The 21,990-nt window shown below is 39.0% G+C and overlaps 2 protein-coding genes across 7 annotated transcripts in view; one reads left to right on the forward strand and one right to left on the reverse strand.

The window, feature by feature from the left end:
* The window catches only part of NT5DC2 (5'-nucleotidase domain containing 2), an 83,553-nt gene extending 77,185 nt beyond the window's left edge, over positions 1–6,368 (forward strand). Inside the window, exons 13-14 of the mRNA XM_085863840.1 lie at positions 2,733–2,797; positions 3,045–6,368. Coding sequence (XP_085719966.1) covers positions 2,733–2,797; positions 3,045–3,306 — 327 coding nt within the window. The 3' untranslated portion in view covers positions 3,307–6,368. The remainder of the gene's footprint in view (positions 1–2,732; positions 2,798–3,044) is intronic.
* A 4,407-nt stretch (positions 6,369–10,775) lies between these two features.
* Positions 10,776–21,990, reverse strand: part of POLR3A (RNA polymerase III subunit A) — a 67,890-nt gene continuing 56,675 nt past the window's right edge. For all 6 annotated transcript variants that reach the window (XM_085863833.1, XM_085863836.1, XM_085863838.1 and 3 more), the window contains exon 18: positions 10,776–13,125. In XM_085863833.1, coding sequence (XP_085719959.1) covers positions 12,541–13,125 — 585 coding nt within the window. In that variant the 3' untranslated portion in view covers positions 10,776–12,540. The remainder of the gene's footprint in view (positions 13,126–21,990) is intronic.

Here is a 21,990-nt window from a genome sequence, read left to right on the forward strand (position 1 = left end):
ACCAGAGCCGTGCCAGACCAAATGAACAATTTGCCGCTTCCCTATTTTCCAACACGCACCATGCTAAGCCAATGAAAGAAGCACAGAAACGAGCTGGTACATTCAACAATAGGGGGTATTTATTTTACAATAATCAGGGAGGGAAGCACACAAAGAGCAGAGTTATCCGAATAAGAAATGTAAATAATGTACAACAAGCAAAATAAAGCACTTGCACGATTCTACTTGAAGACAGGGCCCAGGGACACACACAAATACCCAGAAAATGGACCTCAGTGGGTCTTCAATCAGTAGAGCCGGGCCGGGGTACCTGTCCCGCCTCGTGCGGTCACACCGACCCGAACCTTCACGGTGGGTCTCGAACCCACGACCTTGGCGTTGCCAGCACCAAGACTGCAGACCGTTATCGCCACGATCTCCATCTCTCAACAACGCACTCTTGTCGACAACCACTCACTGGCTTTGGATGCCAGGTTGGAAATGTCTCACACACGATGACCGGCTGCTTGACAAACGCCATGATCTCTCGAACTCCGTCCTCTCCTGAACGCTGGTCCAGACCACCACAATTCTCCTCTTCAGGAGGGAGGGGCCTCTACTCCTGGCCACTCGCCTTCTGATTGGTCGGACCCATCGCGCGATTCCCTGGCCGTCTCCCATTGGACAGGCCCACGGTAGGCGGGGCAACTCCCACCCTTCTGGGTGGAGTCCCGATCGGAGGCATTTGTAGCTCCGCCTACCTCCTCACCTCCGGCCACGTGCGTAATGGCGATGGTGTTAAGTCGGAAACGGGGCGGGTGAGACGCCCGCTCCTTGCCAATTGGCCAAAGAGGGACGCCATGCTCATGTTAAACTCCGCCCACGCACACGCTCGCCAACGAGCGCGTGAAGAATGCTGTGCAGAGTGTCGTCAGGATAGAGTGAAGGTGTTGTTGTAGTTGTAAGTGATGTAAGAATGTAAAAGAAAACCCTGACTATCAAAATAACTCCGCAGTGCACTAACATTTAATTCCCCTTAGATTAGGGACGGGACCCTAACTAAAAACACGTACTTTCCGATATAACTGATCTATAAGGACTCTGGCTGTTGTGTGCTCATGGCTGCCAGATTCGTAACAATATAACAAGGGGAGCAGGAGACGAGGGGTGGGAGAGGGAAGCACAAAATACTGGGGAACAGACAGGAGATCTGTGGAAGGGAATGGGATGGGGGTAAGGTACACAGGGCAAACAAGATGGCACTACAGGACTTTCAGGAAGGAAAGCAGGGAATTTGAAGGAGGTGGGTTAGGGGTGGATGAATGGGGGTAGAAAAGATCAAGGTTTTGGATGGGGGAAGATAAGAGATGGTGGTGAACGGCTGTTTTGAAGACCTGGAGTGAAGAGTGGGATTGAAGAGAGTGTGGGAGTTTGTTCCAAAGGTGGGAAAAAGAGGAATGAAGGTGGGCAGTGATTCTTGATTTTGGTAGTTTTACCAGAAGGGGGTTGCTGGTGGACCTTGAGCACCCTGAGGAAATATGGTGGGGGCCATTTCACAGTCAGAGCGGGGGGGGGGGGGGGTTAAACACGAGAGGAGACTGTAGAAGACAGAAAGACCACCGACATGCCTGCGGTGAGAGAGAGACCCAAAGGCTCAGCCCCATCGCAGAAGATACCAATGATCCTAAATGCCTTGGTTTCTACAGCATGAAGCTGAGAAAGGTGAGAGGCAGGAGCACCAGCACAAAGAGGAAAGTAGTACTCCATCAAGCTGCAGATGAAAGCTTTTATATGTGGTGAGGAGCTCAGGTGGGCCAAGGAAGGACTTTGCTCGATGGAGGATGCCCAAGTTGGTGACTGGCTTTAGAGGCCAGGTTGGAAATGTGGCTTTCCCAGGAAAAATCATGGCAGAAAGTGAGGCCCAGAAGCTTGAATGAAAGGACTTCTTCAAGAGGATTGTTGAGAAGGTGTTTAACATTTTAAATCTTCAAAAGGTATTGTCCCCCACCCCTGGAAACACAGGTGCAATTGCAGGTAGTTTTACAAGAAACAAAAAGCATGCCTGGATATAGCCTCAGGAACGGTTATCAAACGGTATTATCTGGCTTTGTGTGAAAGCCATTCCAAGATAGATTTGAACAAAATAGCTGTTTGTCATATTCAGATTTTTATTATTTTACTAGATGACCCGTGAACTCGTTGAGTTCCCATTGTGACAGCAGTTAATAACAAAAATCATTAAAAAAAAAAAAACCAGCTCCAGCGAACTATACCGCTGAGGTTGTTTGCATTGATCAAATTCTCCCGAAGAGTCCTTGACTGAATCGGGAATTGATTTTTTTTTTTTTAAATTTTTTTTTTGTTGCCCGATTTGAACAAAACTTGATAATGCACACCACAGGAGAATGGTGAGTAAGATGGCCCTAAAGTTTTTGTGCTATCATATACCGTTTTGGTTGTATTTCAGGAATATACATACCTACATACAAGATGAGAGTTTTAGTAATGTATAGATTTGGAAGTTTATGGTTCTTCTTCCTCTATGGGTTTTTGCAATTACTCTTTCTTATGCCTTGCATTCGCTCTCGCGCTCTCTTCTCCTCTCGTTTTCACTCTCTCACTCTGTTCCCCACTCCCATACTTTTATCACTTTCTCGACTCGATACTCCTCTAACTTTGCACCTCCTTTCAGCTTTTCATCTTTTTGCTCTCTCTCCCTGTGACACATGTTTTCTGCCGCACTTCTTTGTTAGATGTACCGCAGTGCAGAAGCTCAGGAAGTGCTGCTGGAGTGGGTGAAGGAGAGACAGGAACTGAGGTGAGTTTGTGCAACTCAATAGAAACCAAGTCATCGTTTTGGGTTTGCTGACGACTCCATCAGGATGGGAGAAGGTGGTTTAAGCCACTTGTGGAAGGAGTTCTAAGTAATGATATTTTCGGGAGTGTGTTGGTCGGGACAAATTGGAACGGTAAGAGATGTAGTGTGTTGGAATATGAATCGGATATCGGGATGTTCGCTTTTCAGAGCTTTGATAATGACCTCACCTGAACAACTCTCCTTTCAGGGCACAAACCAAGAATCTGTTCAACCCCTACTTCGGAAGTTTATTTCGTTCATATCACAACCCGACATACTTCTCTCGGCGCCTCTCACGCCTTGCCGACGTGTACATGACGTCCGTGGCATGTTTGCTCAACTACGACCTCGGGTACACGTTCTTTCCACGTCGCACACCCATGCAGCACGAAGCTCCACTCTGGATCGACCAACTTTGCAGTGGATGCACGAAGACCCCCTTTTTGGATGATATGTCGAATATCCGTTAGGATCACAGAATGAAGTTCAGGAAGGATTCGAGGGAGTAAAGCGTGGAGGACATTTGCTCAAGAATGGTTGATCACTTTTCCAGGAAACCTTAAAGTCCATTGTAGATTTGTGAGCATTGTGGCTTAAGGATTTTCAGATCGGATAAGGTATTGACCCTTCTTCTTCTTTTTTTGTCTTTTGTTTGGTTGCAGAATTTGTTTCAGTGAAGATCTTTAAAATAAGCAATGCTGTAACATGCAGATATTCGTTTCAGGATTCCATGTTTTACTTCAAACCTGGCCCTCCTGCTTAAAATGGTTCGTACCAGTTACAATCGCTCCACTCCCTCGTAACTTTTTAAAGGAAGAGTGGGTGCGACGGGGAAACAAGTGATTGTTTGGAACCGTTGGGGTTGCAGAAGGCCAATGCCATGTAATACAGCTGTTTGGGTTAAAGAAATGCATGAAGCAGGCCTGCACGCACCTGATTGGAGCACGCAAACAATCGTGTTTTTTTTGTTTGTTTTTTTTTCCCGCTTTGTTTTGCTTCTTTAATATCTCTGCTATTTTTGCACAGTCGTGTTCTTTTTCTGTAAAATAATGAATGTCGTTTCCCCACGGAAAGTCTTACGTTTGGCAGTTTTGATGCCATTGATGACACTATGCAGATGAGGTGGGGGCTTGGTGCTCCGGTTGAACGTCGGACGGTGATGGACACTTGGTTGTACAAAGCGGTCAATTGTGATCTTACAGATCGCCCTGGAGAGCGGTCATGCTCCATTGGTTTGTCCATCCATGCTTTGGTCAGTTGTTTTTTTGATTTGGGTTGAGGACATCACATTTGGTCTTTAGTTGCCATTTACCGTTTTGACCATTATGATCAAGGTTGGCTCATTTAGCTCAAGGGAATTCCCAGTAATTTATTGTGAGGTTAATGAATATTTTGAAGTTTAGTCGATTGACCATTTAAACGAGCTTGCTTTGCACGTCCGCCTCATGGTCGTGAAGAAAACCCAGCTTGGTGAAAGCATTTCAGTCATTCTGTCGATTACAGTTTGAAATTATTGTGGAAACAGGTATTCACAGTTGATGGAACAGGCTTTTAGGCAAGTTTGTGTTTTCAAGTGAACATCTTGACATGATTGTTTGACTTTGCTCCGATCAGACCTTTATCTGCTCAACACTCTGATCCATAATCCTTGGGTTTCCATTTGGGAATAGCCACAAACATCTGCTTTGGTTATATCCAGTTTGTGAAACTCTTTCCATGGTGGATCATCACCATGGTGCTGACATTACTGCTGAGTGTAATTTTTGCTCATCGGCCTGCAATGCGTGGATTGCACATTCCGAGTGGGAATACTTATGCAGAGATTCCTTCTTGACATGTGACTGGCTGTGGGGTGGGTCTTCGTGTTTTCGCTTTGAGCAGTTTTGGGATGAAGTACACAGGCCGAAGAGAGAAATTGTTGGAATCATAAGTTACAAGTTTCTTCCTTGTGTCGAGTCAAATCTTTCGTACTTCCTGCTGCTTCTCTGGTGCTATGTGAAACCTTTGACTCCTTTCAAGTGTGTATCTATGTAGTTCAGTTTAGTTTGGCTCATAATTTTTACTTTTTAAATTCAGGGAACCATTTGGCAAGTATTGTTCAAGGAGAGTTGTTAAATATACGAAGATGGATTTGTGTGTGTGTGTGTGTGTGTGTGTGTGTGTGTGTGTGTGTGTGTGTGTGTGTGTGTGTGTGTGTGTGTGTGTGTGTGTGTGTGTGTGTGTGTGTGTGTGTGTGTGTGTGTGCATTTACCCAATTGTGATTCTCCGATACCTCGTGTCGAAATGAAAGGTAATGCAGATTTCAACCTGATATTGTTAAAAATAGCGATCACTTCCAGGCAACACATCTTGTCCATTCCAGAGGATCCATGGATCTTGTGATTTGGCTGATGTGCAGATTGGGACTGTTGCCGTAACATATGCAAATATGGCTGTACATTTGACTCTACCCACATGGACTACACACTGGAGCTACATTGAGATGAAACCTGCATGCTCCCACTGCCTCCGCTCCCTTCCCTTGTACCAAACCGCTTTCCCATTTCACCCTATTTGTCCCACTCCCCTACCCTCCTCTTTCTTCGTTTTATCCTGCCTTCTCAGATTGCTTGTAGGTATGCACACTCACGTATGAGCCTTCTTGTCTGGGTTTGAATCTCAACCCAGCTATAAGCTGTCAAACTGGTGTTTCACATACACCAGTTGTGAGGCATCCGACGTGTGTCAAACCTCAAATGGACGTTAAGCCGAGTGTCCCATTACTTCACTTTGTGGAAACTGAAGATCCCACGGTGTCATTCGTGAAGAGTCGGCGAGTTATCGTTGGCACCCTGAACACATTACATATTCCTGCTCCAACATGCGGGGGTGAGGGTGGGGGCACTGTATCAGCAGCAATGATGCGAACAGAAAGCCACGTGCTGCATGCGAATGGACAGATCCTCCCTCACCCCCATCCCCACGTATGCAATACATTGCCCAAATGAATAATGCACCTTTATTTTAAATGAATTTTGATACAAGGGGAGACACTAACCCTCAAAGCCACTTTCTGTTACACCCAGAAGTGTTATTTTGGCTTCCTTTTTCTCAACTATAATTTTTATTACAATTATAGGGCTATTGCGTATTGCAGGTAACTCCAGTACCTGCTCCTATTGGTGTTGGAATCTTCAGGAATGCTTGTCAAGGTCTGTATTTACAAACCAGCTTTTGGTTTTTATTCCTGGCAGCAGGATTGATATGTTACTGAATTTGAATTGCTTTTAAATTCCCTACTATTGATGTAGCACAGTCTTATGTAATTTTCAGTCGTTCGTATGACAAGGTAGATTTTTCTTGGTTTGAACAAATTCATTTTCTGAATGGAGCCTGTCCTTTCTTCGGTCTGGAATGCAAGGTAGGCAAACTTTTATCTGATTACAGACTTTGTCAGTGTTTGGGTGCCGTTTTTGCCCTCGAGTTGGTTGTACTGCTTTATATTTTAGCCTTTGTATCGAGCTGGCAATAAAAATAGTACTTGTGCGATGAACTTGTGTTCAGTATTTTATTTATTTTTTTGAGAGGTTTGACGTTTTACTGGAGAATTCCAAGTGGGAAGACCTGGGGAGCAAGAGCTGGAAAGGACCGGTCGAGGGAGAAATGATTTCACAGCCAACGATGTGGAGAACCGCTGTGGCTGCGGCAGTGAATGATGAACCTCTGGCAGAGCAAAATACTTCCTGCGGGAATCGGAAGCACACATGGCGGCACAGTGGGTTCAGGCAGGAGAGGCTTGATGGGGTTCAACAAGTGCAAGTACAATCTCTGATAGAAGTAGGTAACAGCCTTGAGTGAGTGGAGTGAGGGCAATACACATCGCATTGGGTACAAGCAGGAGAGACCTGAGAGTCTGCAGTTTGTAAATGGTAACTTGGAACTTCAGACTTGAGAAGAGACAGGTTTTTGTCCCCAAACAAAAACCACTACCACTCTGAGCCTGATGTAGGACGAACCGTGTTGCTCACTCTGCGTCTATAGATGAACCAATTCCAAAAGTAGGACATGACCATTCATTTTGATGACTTGTACTGTCACTAAACTCCTCTCGACACCCAATTTCTCACCAGCCTACCACCTAAATTGTTTCCCCATGCTCCGATCTCAATGCATCTTTGACTCGACTTACCGGTGGAATGCGTCGGCTCAAGCTACGGATTGTTTGAACCAGCTGTAGAGGACAGAATATTTCCCAATTGGACACACCATTTTTTTTAAACAATACTTGGACTAGTTTGGCATTTATGTACAAAATAAGTATTTGTGTGATTTGAGATTTAAGCAAAACCTTTTGGTTTAACCCTTTGAACCCTGAGCTGCTTGGAATTTCACCTCCGCCATCCTGGGCTCACTGGAGAAAAATCTGGCCGCTTGGGTGTATGGAGGTTTGAATAGCAGAGAGTAAAACGGCCGCTAGGGTTCAAATGGTTAAGGATGCTGCTTGCTTTCAACAGTTTTGAGTGATTTTTGTACTTTTTAGTAAATGATATTGAAAAATCGAAGAATGGATGTAAGATGTTCCAAGTTCTGAACAAGCAGGGAATGGGCTTATTAAACTTTGTCAAACTTATCTCGGTAAACTTGATAGTAGTTTATATGAAAGAAAGATTTATAAAGCCAATCTGGGGTTAACAACTTGATACGAGGCATTAATCTCCCTGTGATTGTCACCATGAGTCAGGTTACAAAAATCGATGAGGTAGCTATATTTCATAAATTTGTAGAAAAGTTTGAAAGTAATGTTGAATAATGGTATCGTTGTCCAGTCATTGGCAAATGTTGGGAGCTGGGAGAATGCCAAACAAATCGGGTTTTTTAATGTCGTTTTATCTTTTGTTTAACAGGATTAGAGCTAGAAGTAGAGTTGACAAACCCACGATGCAAGATAAAAGAACTGTGAGATGAGAGAAACAGCCACTGAACTTGGTGGAAGTGCCATCACTTCCTGGGGCACCATGGGTACCAACAATGGGAGGAGGGGACAGAGTAGTTTAACGGTTATTGAAAAGATCATGGTTTTGTCTTTGTGATTATCGGAGACTGGTGAACGAACAGCTGTTTTGAAGACCTGAAGGGAAGAATGAGATGGAAGAGCATGTCAAAGTTGGTTTCGCAGGTGGGGAAAAAGAGGAACGAATGAGTGGAGGTGAGCAGTAATTCTGGATTTTGGGAGTTTCACTTGTAATGGGTTGCTGGTGGACTGTGTGCACACTGCAAAAATTTGGTGGAGGGGGGAGAGGTGGACAAAGAGTGGACAGGGCAGAGAGTGCGAGACCAGAAAAGAGGTGGAAGAAGACAGAGACCATCGACCTGTCTGCGATTGCAAAGTGATAGACACATAGGCTCAGCTTCCTCACGGAAGATTCCATTGATCTTTGAAGGCCTTGATTTCCACAGCATCAGGCTGAGCAAGATGAGGCAGAGGTGCCAGCCAAGAGGGGAGAATAGTACTCCTCCATCAAGCTGCAGATGAAGGCCTTGTGGGTGGATTGTTCAGGTGTGCCAAGGAAGAACAATTCCCATTATTATTTTTCAACATCTGATGCAATGTAAATGCTCGAATGGTGGCGAGGTGCTCCATTTGAAACTGTTCCATATATTTAGCTTTTTCATATCTCAGGTCTGTAATAATTTTGATTGGAGTCAAAGCCAGTGACGAATTGTAAATGAATTGGCAGATATCATATTCAATAAGGTGTCCATTTCTGTTTTCTGACACGGATCCATTCCACATTACAGCGATGATTGAAGGTCAATGTTGTATTATAATACCAAGAGCAAACCAAAAAATATTTTATCAGTGTTGTGGTATAATAGATGAGATCTAATTTCAGAAGACTTCATTTTAAGAACAAAAGAGGCATTTTTTGAATAGAAGTTTGTGACATGCCTATCTACACGAATTAAGGGTTGCTGAATCCAAACATCGAAGTTGCCAAGCAGTTTTGAGGTTAGAGGTTAAAACAAAATGGCTGCCAAAAACGAAATAAAAACCAGATTGTGATGTGATACCGACTTTTAATATAGTTGTAAAGGTCGAAATGGGTCTAAAAGGTGCAATCTAAGGCCTAAAGGGTCAGCATTGTCTGAAGGGGATCGAATGGGTCCTAGAACATGTTAAAGGGATATCCAGGGTATTAAAAGGCCTGAAGGTGTGAAGGTCTAAAGGGTAGAAAGGAGTCCAAGGGTTAAGAGTTCAAAAGGATGTTATGAGGTCTACAGGGTCTTCGGGCTGTAAAAGCTCTTGGAGTGTTACGGTTTGAAAGGATCGTTGTGGTCTTAAGGCATGAAAGGATTATAGGGGTCTTAGGAGTTTTAAGGGTCTTGGTGGTCTTGGGGTTGTAAAGGGTCAAAACGATTTTAGGGTTCCAATGGGTCTCATGCAATTCATACACAAGTTTTGTGCGGACAGATGGACCCAAATAAAATACCCTCTCCTCTCGTGAGTGTAATAATGGGATTCAGAAATAATGGCAGTTCACACTGACAGACTCCACCAGACAGATTGGCTCAGTGGTTCAGGTGGTGGCTTGGGATCCCAGTGTCCTGAGTTCAAACCCTGTCGGCTGCTGAATTAATACACCAGGGGGTTGACTCAGCCTGTCATCCTTTCGAGGTTGGCGAAATGAGTACCAGTTCCAGTGTGTGTACTGGTAGAGGGGCACTGCATCAGCGACACAGTTGTGCTTCAAGAAATGATAGCTACCCTGGCAGCTAAGCTGCCATACGACCACCACCAACCCTCTAGTCACTCAAGTCAGAAATAGAATGAATCAGCAATGGACCCAAATATATTGTGCAGCCTTGGTGTTGAAGTCTGACAGCTGAGCTTGACCCCAGCAAAAGTAAACAGTCAGAACAAACCCCAACGTTCAAGAGACTGTTGTGGCGTGTGTGTGTGTGTGTGTGTGTGTGTGTGTGTGTGTGTGTGTGTGTGTGTGTGTGTCCGCTGTTTCTCGACAACCTCTGGTCCGATCTAATTGAAAATTGCCAGGTATATTGCTGGGGCTCTGTGGATGTGCCTTTTCAAGGTTTGATATTAATCGGACAAGTGCTTCCCAAGTTATGGCCGTTTATTTACCAAACCAATGACAGGACACATTGCTGCGTAGACGGGAAGAGATTCTCAGCCACGTTCCCCATTACAGGTCACAACATATGGACTTCCAGATAGTGTATTCTAATAATTTCTCGATTTCTTATGCGCATTTATAAACACAATGCCCCAATCCAGTCGTCGTTTACAAGCAAAGGAAGTCTGTGTGGTTGTGTGGTTGTTTGAGTTGTTTTTTTTTCATGTACGTTTTTTTTTTCTCTCTCTTCTCTTTGTTTTTCCTTACAATGACATTGCGAAAAGGCAAAATGCATTGGCGCTAATTGAATAATTGGCCATTAAAACTAAATTGCGAATAATCGTAGGTGACAGTGTGAGAAGATGAAGCAGGAGCCAGCTGAGGAGGAGAAGGCTGAATGGGGGCACAGCATCACACTTCAGTCTCACTTGAGCAGTTGTTTTGAAACCGAGCTCACTCATTCATTGAGTTGCCTTCGTAATCCTCGGCTGTGAAATGGTCACCACAAATGACAAGTCTATCCAAAGGGTCCTCTTTACCCGTTTTCTTTGGGGGGAAAATTCGCCCGCTTTGTTTGGACAAATCTTATCCACTGCTTCCTTTGAATGTTTGATTCCTTCGGGAATCGGTGGGAGCGATTACCCATTTTCCAGCCATTTTCACAAAACATGACGACATACGTACGAGGCATGATACACAAATATCCAAATAACTTTGTTCTACAATAATTGAAAATAAAAAAGGACAATATAGACAGTTGCAAGCTCCAAAAAGCGAAAGTATGGCCCGCTGAACTTCAATGAGCATCCCCTTTGTTTTTCAGAATATGACGTCAACATCCATACATGGCAAGCGGCTGTTTTTTTTTTTTTCAACAGCCTCGAGAAATAACAACTTCAGAGTTAAATTTCATTAATTTTCCCAATAGTTAGACAACCACAATAGTTTGCATCAAACTATTTAATGCACATCATATTGATAAATTTTCAGAACATGTTTGGTGACCCACAACATGCTCTTCAAAAAGAATTATTTTTTTTTTTAAATGATCAAAACTCTTTACCTGTGTGACAAAGTTTCCCCCTTTTAAATTACATTCCTTACAAAGCAAAAATTAAATCAGTGTTCCAAAGGCTGACAAAAGCTTTTTTTTTAAAACCTCAATTTTACGACAAAGGCCTTTTGTCAGAACTTTGAACATCTTCCATGTTGTCATATCAAAAACATGGAGAAGTTACTTGATAACAGGTCAGGGATACCTGAATAACTAATAATCTGATTATTCTCCACAAATTGGTTTGACAATGGAAAAGTGAAGGAAAACTGTTGATCAAATGAAACCGCTCGTTACTCAGCGGAAATCCTGTTCGCCGACCAATGTGTCGGTGCCTGACCTTTGACCTTATCCCATGTTTTGACAAAGTCGAAGTGTTTGTATTTCCAACTCAAAATACTCTTTATTAAGAAAATACAATCTTTGAACTGAGCAACTTACTTTAAAGAAAAAAAACAAAACCATAAAGGCAACGAACTATTTTACAACATTACATAACACTTTAATCCGTTACCGTTCATCGTGTCGACCTTCATATTTACAAGTTGCAGGGAAAACAAAACCCCAAAGGAAGTGAAATGTCTCGCTGCCCAATCAGGAACCTGTTAAAAAAAAAAAAACCGGAATACTTCCAGATAATTCTTCAAATCTGCAGCAAAGCATGAAATGTAGCTTTACTAGACATCCTCAAGAAACATTTCAAGTAGTCCAATCAGTGAAAAGAAAAAGAAAAGCTATTATTAAGGGCATTCCACCTCAAACACTAACAAATGATGATCAATCATTCGTATCAACGATTCAAGAACCTCACCAAACAAATCTATCCACATTAATCAGAATTATTATTACAGCACCTGCATGTACAATCGATTCGTCGCAAACAAGACGGCAACATTATATTCTTGTATTTCACAGGATAATCCGGAAAAAATCCAACGGATCGACACAACATCCTCGTACAGAAAATACGAGAAAGAAAAGAAATCAAATCAAAGGGATAAATAAGAGCCACGATAATTAAAATTAAGCTTTTTAAATTACTTTGATCGATTTCTCCCGAAATCAACACAGCAATGTGTTAAAATCTCACGACACAGAAAATTGCATTTCGGTGCAAAATGTGAACTGCAGAAGAACCTCATCACACTGGTTTCACAGGATTGTCCAAAACAAAGGAAATCTTGTGCTTATTGAAAATTGGTACTTCATTTTTCACCTCAACAAGTAGAAAGAGCTGAAGGTTCGAAAATTCAAAGCACATGACACTTGACTTGTGTGAAAATGATTGATGTTGCTCTCGGATTCATAGTACACTTGGAGCTCAAAGTATTTTGGGTAAATTTTGCATTCACCATTTTAAGAATGCAGGAAACAAAAGGCATTTCATCAGAAAACGTTTGTGGATTTGGTTTAGAGCTGCAAGAGTTTTGAATAAACCGATGGTTACAGGAGAGGGAATGCAAGTAAAAGATGCCGAGTGGCGACCATTCCACGCGCCAAGGCCAAAAGAGAGAAAAGCCATTTTGCAATGGTTAAAATCAGAGAGGAAAATGAGGGTGCATCTCAGGCCTGTCGAAGAGAAGTTGGCGAAGTGGAGCTGCAGGTACCCTGCGCTGCGAGCGCTGTAACAGCTTGAAAATGCCCGTGCCAATGCCCATGGGGATACCCAAAATGATACTCTCGGAGACACCACATACAGAATCCGTCTGCCCAAAGTAGGCGGCGTCAAACAAATGATCTGCCGTCTTCTCAAAGGAGGCAAGCATGAGCACGCTCTCTTTCATCTTGGCAAGACCAAAACGGGTGATCCCAAGCACCTCCCCACGATATGTCATGAGATCTGCTAAAAGCATTACGTGACGCCGGTCGATGCTCATGCCGTGGTTGACCATCGTGTACTGGATTTCATTGATGATGGTCGATCGTGCTGCTTCGATGCCCAATATGCGTTCCATCTCAGACGTGTTATTGGACGTAGTGCGCGAACCGTTGACCCCATGCGTTGCCATTACTGCGCCAAGGTTGTCTCCTTCAACAAGTAGCTTGTAGCGGTTTCCATCTCCTCCACCATCATCCACATGGATGACAGCTCGTGAAACTTCGGGAATTCCCTGCACAACAACCTGTACGAAATGCATTGGGGTTAGAAAGGTTGTTGCGATTACTCCAACAACACTTCAATATACCCTTATAAATCATTCCACAATTATACAACTAATAAAAACATTTTTAACAAGAAAAAGAGCAATCACAGATTGCAGACCCTTGTCAGGACCTGTTTTGTGTGGTGTTTTTTTTGTGTGGTGTTTGTGTCCTGGTGTGTTACGTAATTAATAATAGACATAACTTGAACTGCCACTTTATAAATGAACTCAAACCCATCCAGGTACAGCCAAGTGGGCTTTATTAAAACAAAAAAATATCAAAAATAACCCAGATCAAAAAAATCATTAATTCTGGCTGCCAGACCATGCGTCCGATCAGGTTGAAATTTAAAACATATATTACCTTTCACTACGAGATCATATTTGTGAAGTTTCACATCGATTGATGAAGCAATTCAAGAGAAAGCTTTTAAAAAAAGATTTCCACAATCCAATATGGCTGTCAGACCATGTGACTTATCAATCATTCTTGAGTACCCTGGCATCCTCCGAGGCTTGGGGAACATTTCTGTAAAGTTTCTCCTCAATCTGTTCAGCCGTTCTGGAGAAGATTTTTATGAGTTTTAGGATAAATCCAATATGGCTGCCAAACCATGTGACCTATGGCACCATGTGTGTGAACCTTTTGTTGCTCATGGTTAGGTTCACCTTTGTTCAGTCATATTGTAAAGTTTTGCTTTGATTTGTTCAGCCATTTCAGAGAAGATTTTTGAAGTTTTTTTTTTAACAATATGTAATTGTAATTCCTGTGAATAAAATGAACCTAAAATCTCTTCCCCTTCCAAATCATATATCTTATAAGTCCAAAGAACCGTATCTATTACATAAACAATTTTAAAAAGTTCGTTCGTCCATCGTTTAGTATAACTCTTTTCAAAATGAGATTTCCACCTATATATTCTTACGATATCACCAACTTTGAACTTAGGTTTTCTGACATTAATCTCTTTTTCATATTTTAATTTTGTAAATGTTTCTGATGGTTTCATATTTGTTGACGTGTGAATCGTGTCATTATACTTATCCACAATATCCTGAATAAAAGATGACCATTGTTGTGAACCGAGTTGTGTGAATTTTTTATATAGTCTCTCTTTTAAGGTACGATTAAAACGTTCAACAACAACTGCCTTCCCTTCATTAAAGGTACTGTATTATGTAATAGTTATTTTTTAGAAAATTCATGAATGTCTTGTTATAAAACTCTACCCTCATCAGTCCACAATTTTTTAGGTTTTCTCTTACTTTTATTAAATATCTGTTGAAAGGCGAACATAAGAGTATTTCCTGTTTTGTTTTTTAAAGGGACAACCCATGCGTATCTACTCCTCAAATCAATAACGGTTAAAGCATACTTATACCCCTTATCATTATTGAGTTCAATCAAATCAGCGGACCAGATATAATCAACTTCCTTGGAATAAACTTTCCTTCTACGAAACTTTGTGAATATTGGTTTATGTAATTCATCAGCTAATTGCTCTTCAGTCTTAATGACATCATTAGAGCCTATAAGTTTTTTGAATTTCCAAGTCCAAGTTTCAATTTAGCACTGATCATCTTCTTCACAATGAAACGATCAACTTTTTCTCTCAAGGTTGGATTTTGTATCAGAGACAAATTATGCAACATTTCTCTATCGGCTTCATGCTTTTCTTCCAAAGTTGTGGTATTCCCATAATCAATATCGTGTCTCATGCACACTTCATCAACTCTATTGATGGGTTTACTCCATGATTTAGGATTGTCTGCCTCATCTAATCTTTTATCCAAGTTTGTGCCTGGACCACAGAAAGAATACCCTGGAAGATGTAATTCCCCTGGTATTCCAGTAGTTGTAAATTTACTTCCTGATAAAAACTTTTGTATATCTCCTCCTAGTTTGTGTTTGGAGATAAATTGATTTTTTTTTTGAACCACACACTGAACATATACCTTTTTGTATAACCCTGTTATTTTTACTTTTATTATATGAAATATTTTTAGTATTAGTTTTCTTTTTACATTTGAAACAATAACTCATTTATTTATGAGAAAAATTCCTGCAGAGTGCAAAAACCTTTTTAGTTTCCAACATGCACATTTGAATCTTAATTTTTAAAACATAAAGAATCCTTAGAAATGCCTTCACTCTCTCCTCCATTTATTCAAGAAAAAAAATAAAAATGAAAAACTTTAATCAAAATGAATATCTTGTCGATGACAATAGTCTTGTAGAAAATATTGCAAATAGACTTGTCAATTCTTTGTTTTCCTCCTCGGTGGGTTGAGTTATTTTCTGTAATACCCCCAATCTTTTTTTCATCTCATTGGTTTCCATATTTATTTAGTCTCGCTCTTTCCTCCCTCTTCTCCCTCTCCTTCTCTCGCTTCTCCCTCTCCTCCTTCTCTCTCTTCTCTCTTTTCTCCTTCTCTTTCTTCTCCCTCTCCTCCTTCTCTATCTTCTCCTTTTCCTCCTCTTCCCTCTCTTCTTCAACTCCTTCCTCATCCCTTATTACCCTTGAATCGCTTACACCCCATAGAATATCATACATATATTCATCAGGATTTCTTGTTATTCCTGAATCCAAAATAATTTTTTTTTACAACAGGAAACCAATAAAATTTCTTTTGAATTTCTAAAAGAGCCTTACCTTTTCTTAACTATATAATTTTTTCATTATTTAACATTCTAATTAAATATAAAGTTGTCGGTTTATCAACATCAGCATAATGCCAATCTTTTATTGAAAATACCTCATTCTTATGTTGTAGAACATATTTATTAAAATACCGAATACCCTTTTCTTGAAGGTATGCTTGGACACAGAAATGATAATTTTCTTGAAGCCTTCTTGCTGTATTGTATTTAGAAATTTATGTATTAGAAATATATGTTAGAATAATATTATGGCACGAAACACCTCCCCATCTTCCCATAGTTAAATCATTTTGTATTTCCTTACTTATTATATATAATCCTGTTTTTTCTGTTTTCATGATATAAACAAGGGAAAAACCATTATTATATTTACCCTTATTAAATTCTTTTATTTGTTGTTTACTAATCGTGGCCCCACAAAACTCATTCTCGATACCAAGTGGATAATATTCTTCCTTACGAGACCGATTTAATTGTTCCAGGTCTTCGAGGTCAATTTTAAATGACCAATTATACCCTAAATCATTCATATCATACCCCCATTGTTCTATTCTCATACAAACGATACGCCCTTCTTTATAAAATTTTATTTTAATTCGAACTGTGAATTCTGTATTACCTGGAGATAATATCAACACTTCTGTATCTTTGAAATACACGGCCGTTTTATTTAAGGATATATATTGTGATAAATTGCTGAATCTCACCAAGTCATTCGCGTCAGTCGGGCTTGGATAATTTTTTAATTTATAAGCATTTTTCATGTTAATATTTTTGGTTATATTATATTTATGTTGTTCAGCCTGTGCCTTTGTGTAATAATTTGATAAATCAATATCCAGTTCTTGGGATACACCAAAGATAGAACCATCTTTACCAACATAAGTCATTTATATTAGATTAAAAATAATATCATAAAATTTTTTATTTTTGTTGAGTTGAAATAACACATATAGACATAATTGACCACAACACTTGGAATTTAATTCTTGGACTTGAAATGTTTGATAAACACCATTCTGTAAGAATTTTATGACTTTCAACAGGTGGTGGAAGACCAAAACTATCAAAATAATATTTGTCTTGACTATTAAAAATACAAACCCAATGAGAACCGTTCCCATTATTATCTTCTAAGTTCATAATAATATTCTTTGTATGTTTCGGCACATTTGCTAATTCATCTCTCATACAAATAACCACATTATGAATTTTTAATTTCTTACAATATTTGACAAGTTGTAAATTTGATGTTGTATTCTTTCCAAATTCTTGAAACCACTCATCAATGCTCATTTATTTATTAGAAAGATATAATCCATTACCTCTTTTCGTTAATTTTACACCTGCTTGTGCTATAGAAGAAAGCATATCTCCAACTAACAATCTGGCTTTATCAGGCAGACCTTCAAGTTTTTCAGCAAAATCTACAATTACACCACTTCCACTAATTTGTTTCTCCAACTCTTTGTTATGTCTTTCCAATTCTTTTTGAGCCTGGAGTTGAGCCTTCCTTTCGTTGGCAGTTTTCACCGCTGTTGAAATACCACCCGTCAATGCTCCAACCGCACTTAAACCAGCAAATAAAGGAATTAGAAATGGGAGAAATCTTCCACTCGTCTCTCTTATTGAATATTTTTTCAACATTGGTTTTGTCATTTTAATTTTAAGTGAGCCAGTGTCATTCAAGATTTTAACCTGTTCTCTTGTGAGTGAAACATCAATTCTTACTGCTCCTTTTCTCTGAATTGTATTAACGTGAATCGTACAAGGCTTTTGATTTTGAACACAAGATGATAGTTTATGAAGATTGATTTGATTAACATATACCCCAGTTGGTACTTTTCCACTCATTTATTGAACAAAAAATTATGTGAGACTAATCATCACACCATTATCTGTATTAATCTGCAATTCTGTTTCTTCCAAAAGCAAATAATATGTATCAACTTCTTCACTCTCTCCTCTTTCAATGTATAGGGAAGTATCCACTCGATTAGACTTTATAGTTTCCTTTTGAGCGCTCAGGTCAAACGCATAGATTGTATACAAACTTTTAAATGCTGTCATATCCAAAATAGGTTCTTTATTTCCATTACTTTCACACACCTTTTAGTAAGACTTGTATGCTTCAGCAAAATCATTTTTTTCCCAATTAATTTCCAATCTATCTCGTGGATAAAATGTTCCATCTAGAGAAACGCGAAGTTGTTTCACCTTAGCATTATCACTCAATGCATTATTCTTATCAGTCGCAGTATCACCATCTGGCTTTTTAAAAATGATCCACAGATATCGTGGCTTTCCTTCCAGAACACCCAAATTCCACGTGTAAGTGGTTTGGTTGAGTTTAACGTGTTGACATCTTCTTTTGAGGTATGATACACTGAGTGGTTTCTTTGAGTTAAGTCTTCTATTCAACATCTCTTCTGTTTTAAGATTAGGAGTATATTCACTGATATACCAACTCATTTCCTCAATTACAAATTTATTCTGATCACCAAAAGCACTACCAACACCAAAAAGCAATCTATTTTCATTATCATTCCTTTGTAGTTGAAATCTAATTTTAAGACCATACAGAACTTTATCATGATCACAAAATCCAAATATACCTTGAAGAGGAACTGCCACAGTAAAACTATTTACTGCTTTTGTATCATCATTATACGCTCCTTTCCTTTGAGTATATCCAGGGTCTGTGTTTGTTCCCGTTGACATATCAGGAATAAAACCTTCGACAGACCCCTTTCCCATTCTATCACTGAACGTATAGAGTGTAAATTTCATCATTTCAGATACAGCAGAGACATAATCAACCGCTTCAACTTCTTGTGTTCCAATATACAAACGCACACTATCAAACATTTTCCAGAAGAAATCATTTACAAGTGCAGCATTTGTGTTATTCCCAGCCTTAGTGAATTTAAATTTACACAACAAGAAACTTTCGGATAGATTCAAATAGGTTTGTTGATTATTTATTTCAAAACTTTTTGTACCATTCGTATTCCAGTCTGTTCCAGTTATTGCATTTACCTTGAAGTAATCTTCTTTTTTAGTGGTTTGAGATAATAGTATCATCCAAATAATAGATACTATCAATTGCTTCCATACTTGTATTTATTTAGGAAAAAAGATGTTAAAACTTTTGAAACCCTGATCCAAGTATTCAAATTATTTTCTGTTGTTCTTGGGGGGACAACCGAGTTTTGCCTTTCTTAATTTCTTTTATTGCTTGTAATTTATGAGATTCCTTCTGGGCATCTTTTATGCTCTTTACAGCACCTGCTACATTTCCCACAGCAGAAGCAGTTGAACCAATTAGATCTTTATGTTTAAGAATAGTTGAACCAATACCCATTAGAGTATCAATTATCCCATCTCCTCTAAATTGATGTCCAACACCCCTTTGTCTCTTAGGTTTATAGTATCCTCTACCAAGATACATCCCTCCACCCTTGTAGTATGGGGAAAGGAACATCCCATCTCCTGTAATTATTTTATATTTTCCCAACTCGTGTTTCCTCACAATAACCATCGTATTTATTTATTGGAAAACTTCACGTAGGTGAATTCTGATGGATATAACTTCTCCATTAAAAGAAATCATACGATTATCTTGGTCGGTTATCCTAAAATTTACTTTGTGTATGGTTTTTCCTGACACAGGGAGATAAACCAAATTTTTGGGTTCCATATTGAATTTATAACCAATTGGGGTTGAGTCTGCGCTGAATGAAAATATTGTATTTGTTTTTATTCCATCACTATAAGCACCATCAATCAAATCACAGTGAATTAACACCGAATTTATTCCTGAGGATATTTGAATGACATTATCACTGTAAAACGTCCCATCAGTTTCAATCTTTTTTGAGGAGAAACCCAATAACTCTCTAAATGAATTATCAATTGTGAAATCATCCTTGTAGTTATTTTTAACTTTAATCGTTGATTTTGAAGTATGTTTTTGAATGTCTATAACAATATTTTTTGGTTCATCACCCTGTTCTTTCATAAGACGAGCAATTTCGGAAGATATTTGAGAAATCTCATATGCTCCGGGTGAGACTGTTATCGTTTTGTATCCACTTTCGGGATTATAACTAAACTTGTCATTTTTATCAGTTATATTAAATAAGGTATTATAAGTTTCCATGGACAATAAAGATGCCTCATTTTCTTTTGTTGGGTCAAGTTGTAGTGGGTATGGGAATGAAGATGTGTGGTCGCTTGTTGTGAAATTAAAACTCAGGATTGTGCTTCTCATCTTATTTAATACGAGATAAAATGTCTTTCTTGAGATTTATTAATTATTTTCATGTTCATCAACTGGTCTAAAATGGCTGATGCTTCATTAAAACAATTGTTATTTCTTGCCTTCTTACTACCTAACAACAATAAGTCTATTAACTAATTGCGATGGGTCATTTGGAAGAAAACTAATACCTGAACCAAGGATACTTAAAGCCTGAATAATGTGTTTCTCCTTCTCATTTTTCCTACTTTTACCAGAAATACTAACCCTAAAATTTAGAGTGTTCAGCAGATCAATATATACTCTATCATCATTATTTTTCATATCCAATGGTTTATCAATATACTTTGATTCATCCCTTACAGTTGAACCTTGTCTTCCATCTTTTGTGAGAAGAAACGTTAATCTCGGAGTTAGTTTAACAGGGGGTTGAGCAGAAGCCAAGAACCTTAATTCATCATTAAATATCAATACCTTTTCTTGAACAAGATGAAATATTGCTGGTTGTTCTGTTGGAATGAGTCCTGCTTTGGTTTTTGAATCCGCTGAATATTCATTGTTTTGAAGAGCATTCACAATATAATCAATCAGGGGGTCGATTAATCTCTTCCAGTTGTTGAAATAAACCTTCATCATCATATTCTAATTCTCCTAAATGCTCTAATTCTTCCTCCGTCATTTGATCAAAATTTTTTAACATTTGAAGTTTTTTAGGAGTATATTCTACTGTGGGAACTGTGGAAACATCTTTCATTTTTTCTTGGGAAGTTTTTAAAAGTGGTTTAAAAAATTTCTCTTGTTTTCTTTCAAATGCTTCTTCGCCCGTTAGTTTCTGTCTGCGTTTCTTCTTTATGTCTTCCTGTTGTTTTACAACTTTTGAAACCAACTCTTGATGTTCCTTAAATCTTCTTGCTCTTTCTTTTGCATCCATTTATTTATTGGAAAATATCATTTAATGAATTGTAAAGATCAACAGGGAAATTTTCCTTTTCTTCATCATTCAAGTAGATGTGTTCAAATAAATCCTTTTCTTTAAATATTTCATCAAATTCTTTATTAACATTAATGCGAGTTGTAATTTCTTCTTCACTAATACTTGCATCTCTGCTTTTCATACGTTTGCGTTGAGTTTCTTCATCAACATCAAAACCGAATGATAAAATCTTCACTCCGCTCAGATGTTTAATAATTTCTCGTTCCTTCTGGATTAGTTTCTAATATCCCAAGACCACCAGATTTTAGTTTCCTTAACTCACTCTTACAATGTGAATATTTTGTTGTACCAAGAGAAACCTCCTCAAATATTTGACCTTCATTCCTCAATCGCATATGTTCCTCCACTGAAATATAGTGATAATCTTCACCTTTTACTTCTCCAGGTCTTATTGCTCTAGTTGTTGTTGTTGATACAATGCGTATCACGGGGTGTTTTTTAAGTAAATTTACAATATTCTCATTTGTACTACACAAGAACCTTGATTTATGAAAGTTTTTTCCAGAAGCAGATTTACCCACAAGATTTACAATAATAGTTGTCATTTATATATGTAATTGTTTATAAAACAAAAAATATATCCCTTAATATGTCATCTTGTTTCACAACAATATATTAATATTTTTCAGTCGTGTGCTTCATGTAATCCCCAAATTTCTTTTTACTACATAATGTAGAACAATTATCTCTCCAAAAATTATTGATATCTATTGAACTTAACTTGAATAAAATAATAGTATTAGCATTGTTTCTGATGGAACGATGAGGAAGTTGAAAGTACAATTGACTAAGATGAATACAATTACAAGAAGAATGTCTCCCTCTTGTGTAGTAGCTGCCCATTACCGTTTGGTTTCTCTCATTAACACAATCATCAAAGATAATGAGGTTCTTTTTTGATTTATCCAAATCTTGGGGAGACTGTAT

This window comes from Eptatretus burgeri, chromosome 18 (genome assembly GCF_056783735.1).
Source record: "Eptatretus burgeri isolate ZD-2024b chromosome 18, Ebu_testis_v1, whole genome shotgun sequence".
NCBI lineage: Eukaryota > Metazoa > Chordata > Myxini > Myxiniformes > Myxinidae > Eptatretus > Eptatretus burgeri.